This window comes from Megalobrama amblycephala, linkage group LG22 (genome assembly GCF_018812025.1).
Source record: "Megalobrama amblycephala isolate DHTTF-2021 linkage group LG22, ASM1881202v1, whole genome shotgun sequence".
Taxonomy (NCBI): Eukaryota; Metazoa; Chordata; class Actinopteri; order Cypriniformes; family Xenocyprididae; genus Megalobrama; species Megalobrama amblycephala.
The window spans coordinates 20,124,220-20,133,515 of NC_063065.1; the positions used below are offsets into that span (position 1 = coordinate 20,124,220).

A 9,296-nucleotide genomic window follows, 5' to 3' on the forward strand; every position below is an offset into this window, starting at 1 on the left:
TTTCCAGACCTCAACAAAGCCAAAAATATCACTAAAACTACACTGGTGATTCAGTTATTTTGTTCAATGGGAAAAAATGACTGACAACTGTTTGGAAATTACTAATGTTGCCTTGTCATCGAGTTATGAAATTATTCTGTCACATACTGTTAAATGAACAAAGGGTAATTCATTTATTTTTATTTGTATGACATGTTTTAGCTGACATTTTATTTATAAAGTTGTATATAAATTCACAATTTTTATTTATTTCATGATTTGAGATTATGATCCTCATATGTCCAGAGGGGATATTTGTTTTTTATGACCCTACAAGTTCAGTTAAACCATCAAAATATAAGGGAAAATATATTGTATTTTTTTTTTTTTTTTTTTTTTTAAAGTGTTGCATGTTTGTGGGTTTTTTAGTGTTGAAACTTCTCCAAACCAACCACAATGGCTATTTGTTGGAGACGATTGTAAATGTTTTGTGAGTGACATGAGTTAGGCCTACATCTTTAAACGGCATGCAGTAATTAAATCCCTTACACTTTGCTACATGATGAACATGATGTTTCCAGTGAAGGATCCAGCACATTGTAAGCAGCGGCTAAAGGCTGCAAATAATCAAAAATATGGAGAGAACGCCTTGACAGAAAATCTGAAAAACCTCTGTTTGTAGTCAACATTTCATACTAGATGACTACAAACACAGTTTTTTATGCCAAACAGAGGGATACAACGGAAAGAAACTGCCATTCTGTCAGTTCCTTCTGAAGCAAAACAATGTTGTCGTGTAAGAAAGCTGCTGCCATAGTATTCCATTTTTACCATAATGCTGTTTAAGAGTAGACAAAGTACAATACAATTTTAAGGATTAAACCTACCCTTACAATAACTGTTCTGTTAATAACCTCTGATGATCCAACTGTCTGTGGGCAGGGATATAAAAATGCAGAAGTTCAATCTGTAGTTTTCACGAAAGCCCTGGGGGTTGTCAATAAACTGACAATAAACGTGAATTTCTCTGTCCAGGTAACATGAAAAATGGGGAAACATTTTTCATTTACATATAGATGGGTTTCTGTGCAAAGTCATCACAGAGATGTGCGCGCAACTGGGGGCAGAAAGCAACTGTCTCACCATTACTGAGAGTTAATTTCTTAATATAATCGGTGGAGTCCGCGCTGCCTAAGTAATTGATGCTAGCCATTTCCTCATTGTCACACACCTAGCTAGCTGTCACACATCTCATGTCTTGTACAGTATGTTTACAGTATCAAATTGCTTTCAAATATGACGGGTTGTGACATAGCCTTGTTATAAACATTTAGAATAGAAAGGCTCAACAACTAACAAAACCAGGTAAGTTCATAAATTCAGGGTATGTCAAGTTTTTACGATTAGCAAACTTAGTTGGACAGTTTCATTCGAGACCCGATGACGTTATAACACCCTACTGGTCAACCGTTGTTAATGTTTACATATTGGTATATTAATATTCAAATGAAACACAAACAAACAGATCCAACTCTGAAATGGCAGTTTATTATTGAGTCAACAAGAATTTGCATACAATGCCAAGAATTGCATGCACCTCCAAGTACTGTTTAATAACGATATAATATTCTTTGTGGGGTTCATTAATAGCGATAAATAATTTGGCAGAAAATATGTTGTAGGCTACCTGCAGAGATTAGCATCCACCTCTTTTTTCAGCATAAATGACTATACCTCCCATGAGGTGCATGCAGAACTCAGCATAATGGGACGTTCTAAAATGCTTAACGTGGCTTAATTTACTAAGACAGTGTTATTAACTAATCAAACTTAGTAAACACCATACTAATAAAGCATACTATACAGAAAAGCAGATGAGCCCATAATACGAACACAACACGTTTAATTAAGCATTTTCCTCCCATAAAGAAAACGCTTAATGTGGCATATCTTTTAATATCACTTAGGCTACATTAAGCGACGTTAAGCTTTTTCTTTAACAGTTTTCAGGAGGAAAACACGTGTAATTGCGTTCATATTATGGGTCATCTGCTTTGCTGTACATAGTATGGTATGGTTTATTAGTATGATGTTTACGGAGTTCGGTCTATTAAAGGATTAGTTCACCCAAAAATTAAAATTCTGTAATTTATTACTTACCCTCATGCCGTTCCACACCCGTAAGGCCTTCGTTAATCTTCGGAACATAAATTAAGATATTTTAGTTAAAATCCGATGGCTTCGTGAGGCCTGCATAGCCAGCAATGACATTTCCTCTCTAAAGATCCATAAAGGTACTAAAAACATATTTAAATCAGTTCATGTGAGTACAGTGGTTCACAACAAAATAGCGACTTCTATAGTGATGGCCGATTTCAAAACACTGCTTCAGGAAGCTTCGGAGCACAATGAATAAGTGTGTCAAATCATGATTCGGAAAGGCGTCAAATTTTCATTTTTTGGTGAACTATCCCTTTAATGTAATGGAATAACATACTGAATACTACATTAAAGTCTTGGTGTCATTTGATAAACTATGGGGAAAGAGCACCAATTTCATGTTTATTTCATGACTGATGTCAGTCCACAAAGCATTTTTATCCTTATTTAGAATGAACTTGGAGGGTGTAGTCAGTGTTACTTCATAACATGCTCATCAAATACGCATTTACAATGTGTTGCAATGGAAAGTATCTTCTGCTTTTGTGAGTGACTGCTCTGTTGTGTGGTAAGAATTTGTTTCTCTATCTTGTAAGTTATCTGCAATAAAGTAAATCTCTGAAGTAAACTTCTTTCATGCTATTGCACACCTAGCCTTAATTCTACAGTAAAAGAGATTTTATTTATTGGAATGGCTTGAGGCTTTTATGAGAGTGTAATAACTGCCTTCTCGGCTGAGGTTCTTTGCTTAAAACTTGTCAAGTAATTTTGAGCTTGCAGCTTATGTGCACATTATTAATAGCCCTACATTAATTTGGCTTATAAAAAGGCTTTTATTGTACTTTTAAAAAACACACAACACACAATTGCATTTACATTCTTAAAAATAAATGTTCTAAAAATGGGTTTTTGAGGAAATGCCATATGAAGAATTATTTTTGTGCCATTGAAGAAGCATTCAGTGAAATAACCCTTGTTTTGTTGGTGTAAAGAATATTTTAATAATCCTAAGAACCTTTTTCCACTATAACAAACCTTTTGTTCAATGGAAAGATTCCATGGATCTTTACAAAACCATGGATGCCAATAAAGAACCTTTATTTTTAGGAGTGTGCGATATAGACATATATATATATTTAAGACATGATATATTACATTTAAGACATGAGAAGAACAGCGTCTTGTCAGTGCTTCAGAAACTCACAGACAAGAGTGCCCACCTCAGCGGCTGAATGGTTATTTTGAGCAGGAAAAAAAAAAATTAATGAACCTAAAAATCATCAGAATGTTAGATAAATATTGGATTCAGGCATGTATTGATGTTTTATCACAAATTTTGAACACTGCCAGCATAAGCATTATTGAAACATGCTTGGTCAAACAAATTGGAGGATAAGGAAAAATACTGTATAAAACCCATGGAATCATAACAATAATGATAACTATAATAATAACAACTAAATAGGCCTAACATCTACAGCAGAGAATGATAACATTGTTGATTCAGACTATAATATCAAATGAATTTTGACTTTAATGTTTTTTATCTTTAATCAGCTGGAAAAAAGTGTGTGTCCTATTAACTGTTATTGTGCAGAAGTCAGGAAATTTCTTCACTGATTCTGACCTAATGTATATTAGACCTCTAGAGATGCTTCAGATCACTTTCTTCACCATCATCATCATTGCTGTACAACATACTCACTCAGGTTAGTCCTTTAAAAAAAAAGAAAAAGTAAATAATATCAAAAGGTTAGGCTTCATTTACCAGAAGCACCATAACGTAAATATGATTATAATGTGCTGTTGACATTTAAATAATTTAATCTGTCAGTGTACAAGATTTATTAATGTGTTTTTGTTCCAGCTGATGATCTCTACTCTGCTGTGATGCCACAGACAGTAACAGCTCTGACAGGCTCTTGTGTGCAGATTCCTTGCACATTCACCATCTCCAATTTTGAGGACAAACTTAAAAAGACAAAATTTATTAATGGGATCTGGCTGAAAAATAAACAACAGTTTGATCATAGTGACAGTTTCATAGCTTTTAATAGCAGTAAAAACATCATTAGAGGATTCAGTGACATACAGATAACTGGAAATCTCACTGAGAGGAACTGCACAACTGTCTTCTATAACATCATGAAGAATCATTCAGATCTCTACTACTTCAGACTGGAAATGGAGCCAAATGTGTTCAGAGCAACATTTAACCCCAATCAACCTGATTCAAGAAAGACTGTGAACATCAGTGTCATAAGTAAATGTCATCTCCACTGTCTTTAACATACAGCTTTGTAATGTTTTTCTTCATCTGTAAGTCACTTCAGACAAAAAAATGTAAATATCATGTACATAACACTAAAATCTCAAACCACTAAAAACTATATGTTGTCTCTACATTTTTTATACAGATTCACCACAACCTCCTGAACTTAAACCCAATGATCAACGCTATGTGATGGAGAACACAACAGTCAATCTGAGCTGCTCTGCTGAAGCCCCCTGCCCCAAACAACCTCCTACAATATCCTGGTCCAACATCCCTGAATCTGCCCACATTACAACACAGTTACAGGAGAAACCTGATAAAACCCAGTCAGTGTTTTCACACATGATCTTCAAAGCTTCATACATGGATCACAGAAGGAACATCTCATGCACTGCTACATATCCAAGAAAAACATCTAATGACTCAACTGTGGAGACCACCGTGATGCTACGAGTCCTGTGTAAGAGATTTGGAGTAGTTTTGTGTTCATAATACTTGATGCAATGAAATTAATAGATCAATGTTATTATTTAAGATCAGATCTTAATGTTAAGTTTACTCTGCTTGTGTTTCTGTCAAAGTTCCTCCAAAAGAAACTCACATCACCATCGATCCATCTGCTTCAGTCTCTGTTGGCACTAATGTGACTTTGACCTGCAAAAGCAAAGCTGTGCCATTAAATCAAATGAGCTACACTTGGTACAAACGTGGATATGAGACGCCTATAGCTCGGGGAAAGAGGATTAGTTTCGTAGTAACTCATAATAATACAGGATTGGTCTTCTGCACTGCACAGAATAAACATGGAAAACAGTCATCAGCAGAGATCCAGCTCACAGCTGAAGGTGAGTTTACACAATCTAAATGTAAAGAACAAGGTCATTTACAGACATAAAGCAATGAAGATTATTTGAAAGACAACATTTTGGTCCAATTACAAGCGTTTCATGTGCTGTAGGACAAGATGGACTTTCTGTACCTCTGATTGCTGGTTGTGTGGGAGGAATTGTGGCAGTGCTCACTCTCTCTGCTCTTGGTTTTTGTACAAGGTAAAATAAGTTATATTCACTTTCATTGTGAATTAAACATTAGTTGTATTCCTCTTATAGATGCCATTTTGAAACATCCTGTTTTAAGAAGTACTCAGCATTGTGCTTGTGTGCGTTTAAGCATCAGCCACAGTTAAAAACTGAGTTTCTAGTGTTTGACTTCATATAGTGATAAAACAAACTATGAACATTGTATTAATACATCATCAGGATGTAGGGAATTATCAGGACATAGAGAATTGTTTCCATTTGTGAGAATATACCGAATTCATGTACACTGAAAAATTACATCCAAATGTTTAAATTTTGTTCAGTGTCAAGTGTAATATTCAATGTTAATACTGAGGCAAATGTGAAGATGTGATTTATATCCATCAAACATATGGTATTTTAATAACATGATTTTTTTCTGCTCATCAGATATGAGAGGTGATCTTTTTACATGTATTAAGAATCCCACATAGTTTTGCAACATATTTCTGCTGTCATTGCCAATTTTGATCTGTTTGAACATAATTATGTGGTATTAATTTAGGCCACTGCAAAAATAAAAATGTCTCTAAAACATTTTGACCTTCTTTCTTTATTAGGACAAAAAAATTCAATAAACCCAGTGACAATGAGAAGGATCCTTCTGGTCAGGTAAATTTAGTTTAGTTTTGTATAGTTTTGTGTGCAGAATGCAAATAAAAGTTCATTATTCTAGATATTTATTATTTATTCATTCATCAGCTTGTCCATATTTATGAGCATTCATTTATTAAAAGTTAATTTCTTTCTTTTATCCAGCTGATTATGTGAAAGATATTACATATGAAAATATTTTGCACATAAAACATGATTGTAACATGTTTTTACTGCGCCATAGGTTAATATCACAGACGTGGATTATGTCAACACTGCCAGAAACATCACGATCAATGAACAGATTTCTGATGATGAAACAATGATCATCTACTACGAAAACACTGACATCCCAAAGCAGAAGAACTGCTGCATCACAGAGACACACTTCAAACATGATGAATACACAGAAATAGAGTACAGAGTATTTCAGGTTTTGTAGGCTCACTTAAGGCCAATTCACACTGCACCGACAGACGCAGTTACCCCTGTTGGCATCTGTCGGGTCATGGAATGTTTGAAGTGATATACTATAATCTGCTGATTATCTGTGCTGGACGCTGTCTGTCAGTGCAGTGTGAATTGACCTACAATGGGTATAAAAAGTCAACACACCCCTGTTTAAATTGCAGATTTTTTTCTTTTTTGATTTTTGAACAAATTAATCTAAGTAATAAATGTAAGATTTTCTTCAAAAAAACTCTTAAGAAAAATGTTTAAGGAAAAAATGAACCTAAAATTACTTAGATGCATTAATGTGCACACTGTTTGCAATTAACCAAATACATTCAAACTCTTACTAAAAAGTTTTCATTTGAATTATGCTGATTAACCCTTAATAAAAATCAACTCTTTCTGGATTCTGTACAATTTTCTTGGCCTTATTGCTGAAGCCATAGCCCACATTGAGCTTACAAAGGATGTGCAGGATCTCATTGTGAAGAGGTACCAATCAGGAGGAGGGTACAAAATGTACCACGGTATACAATGAAGGCCATCATCAACAAGTGGAGACAATGGGGCACCACAATGACATTCTGAAGAACAGGGAAGCTGTTGAAAATGGATGTAAAAACAAGATGAAAAGTTATCAAGGAGGCTGCCAAGAGACTTATAGTAACATTAAAGGACCTTCAGGACTATCTGACAAGTACTGGTCTATTGCCTCATGTGACAACTGTAACGGTCTGGTGTTGTAGAGATGAGGCTTCAACGGGTTTCCACAAGCAAAATGGGTTTTATTGGTAAAACGAGGAGACAACATCCAAACACAAGTTAACATACACAATAACAGACAAGGAGTGAAGGGAGTGAGTCCATATATAAAGGGAGTGCTGACGAGGGAGTCCAGGTGATGATGATCAGTGATGATGGGGAGATGACAAGGGAAGTGAGTGCAGGTATGGAGAACAGGAGGATTGTGGGAAATGGAGTCCGGGAGACACGGGATATGTAACAGTACCTCCCCCTCCCGGTAGGCGCATCCTCGCGCCGTAGATGTAACACTGGGGAGGGGGGGTGGGTGTCCAGGAGACCTCACGCCGGTGCAGGGAGAGGGACGGACATGACCGGAGGTCTCCAGGACGGGTCCATGAGTCTGGTAGGCCATGGCAGGTCTGGGGCCGTGGGCGGCCATGGCGGGTCAGGGGCCGTGGGCGGCCATGGAGGGTCAGGTGCAGAAACTCACATCACCATCGATCCATCTGCTTCAGTCTCTGTTGGCACTAATGTGACTTTGACCTGCAAAAGCAAAGCTGTGCCATTAAATCAAATGAGCTACACTTGGTACAAACGTGGATATGAGACGCCTATAGCTCGGGGAAAGAGGATTAGTTTCGTAGTAACTCATAATAATACAGGATTGGTCTTCTGCACTGCACAGAATAAACATGGAAAACAGTCATCAGCAGAGATCCAGCTCACAGCTGAAGGTGAGTTTACACAATCTAAATGTAAAGAACAAGGTCAGGTGCAGTGGGCGGCCATGGCGGGTCAGGTGCCGTGGGCAGACATGGAGGGTCAGGTGCCGGGGGCGGCCATGGAGGGTCAGGTGCCATGGGCGGCCATGGAGGGTCAGGTGCCGTGGGCTGCCATGGTGGTCCTTGAGCCCCACCCACATGTGTGACGCCCACATGTACCCCACCCACGGGTACTTGCCCCCCCCCCAAAAAAAATACTTGGGGAGGTTCAGGAGGGTCTTCAGGAGTCTGATGAAAGGCGTGGGTTTGTGGGCTGAAGTCGGTTCTTGGCAGGCTGGGGCTGCAGATTCGGCAGGGACTGGAGATGCAGGCTCGGCGGAGGCTGAAGATGCAGACTCGATGGAGGCTGAAGATGCAGGCTCGGTGGAGGCTGAGGATGCAGGCTCGGTGGAGGCTGAAGATGCTGGCTCGGCGGTGGCTGGAGCAGCTGGCTCGGCGGTGGCTGGAGCAGCTGGCTCGGCGGCGGCGGCTGGAGATACTGGCTCGGCGGCTGAGACTGGAGATACTGGCTCGGCGGTGGAGACTGGAGATACTGGCTCGGCGGCTGAGACTGGAGATACTGGCTCGGCGGCTGAGACTGGAGATACTGGCTCGGCGGCGGAGACTGGAGATACTGGCTTGGCGGCAGACACTGGAGAAACTTGGAGAGGGGTCCAGTCCATCCCCTCATAGACAATTAAAATCCCTACAGGAACTGGAGCGGGTTCGGCCGAGATTGGAGAGGGGTTGGACGAGGCTGGAGAGAACTTGGCGGGGACTGAAGAGAGCTCAGCGGTCCTTCTCTTCCTCCTCCTCCGCCTTCTAGACCCAGCAGAGGTGTGTGAGCCCAGGGTGGCACAGGAAGGAAACCCAGCACTGACCACGATGAAGTGTAAAATACAAATTGGCGGAAGTCAAAAGCTAAATGTAGGCTATAAACAAACTACACCATGGTCGCATGACATCAGCACCATTAAGCCTCTGATAACTCTTTCAGTCTTAAAAAATATTCAATCTTGCTTAAACATTTTGTTTAAAAACATTTTATCGTCATTTTTCGCGTAAGAATACATTTGTACACAACATACGTGTCTTAAAATGGTGTAAATGTGTGGGTTTAAGTGTCTTGTGCACCAGTGACAATGAGCACAGAAGCTCTTCTGCATTCAATAGATGTGTCTGGGTTAGTTAGTATAGTTACGGTTGGTTTTATTGATGAGCACTGAAAAAAAAGTTTGCAAAAGCATAGAG

The 9,296-nt window shown here is 38.8% G+C and overlaps 2 protein-coding genes across 7 annotated transcripts in view; both read left to right on the top strand.

Annotated features, from left to right (window-relative positions):
• LOC125257434 (sialoadhesin-like) overlaps nucleotides 1–9,296 on the top strand; it is a 103,283-nt gene that overhangs the window by 24,758 nt on the left and 69,229 nt on the right. The window lies entirely within an intron of this gene.
• On the top strand, nucleotides 2,557–8,227 carry LOC125257427 (myelin-associated glycoprotein-like). Of its 6 annotated transcripts, none has more exons than XM_048173742.1 (8): nucleotides 2,557–2,707; nucleotides 3,697–3,848; nucleotides 4,007–4,402; nucleotides 4,557–4,874; nucleotides 4,996–5,259; nucleotides 5,373–5,463; nucleotides 6,054–6,105; nucleotides 6,332–6,947. In XM_048173742.1, the coding sequence occupies exons 2-8, from the start codon at nucleotides 3,770–3,772 to the stop codon at nucleotides 6,527–6,529; spliced, it is 1,398 nt and encodes a 465-aa protein (XP_048029699.1). In that variant the 5' UTR covers nucleotides 2,557–2,707; nucleotides 3,697–3,769; the 3' UTR covers nucleotides 6,530–6,947. The 6 variants fall into 6 exon arrangements, with proteins under 6 accessions (XP_048029699.1, XP_048029704.1, XP_048029703.1 ...); XM_048173744.1 differs by having other exon boundaries at nucleotides 2,615–2,707; nucleotides 3,781–3,848; XM_048173743.1 differs by having other exon boundaries at nucleotides 2,640–2,707; nucleotides 3,737–3,848.

What these genes read in the sequence shown, in the direction of transcription:
- LOC125257427 (XM_048173742.1), top strand. Translation starts at nt 3,770, where the DNA reads ATGTATATTAGACCTCTAGAGATGCTTCAGATCACTTTCTTCACCATC. An exon ending in TGTACAACATACTCACTCAG is followed by an intron (nt 3,849 to 4,006) that starts GTTAGTCCTTTA and finishes TTTTTGTTCCAG; the next exon opens with CTGATGATCTCTACTCTGCT. An exon ending in AGAAGGATCCTTCTGGTCAG is followed by an intron (nt 6,106 to 6,331) that starts GTAAATTTAGTT and finishes ACTGCGCCATAG; the next exon opens with GTTAATATCACAGACGTGGA.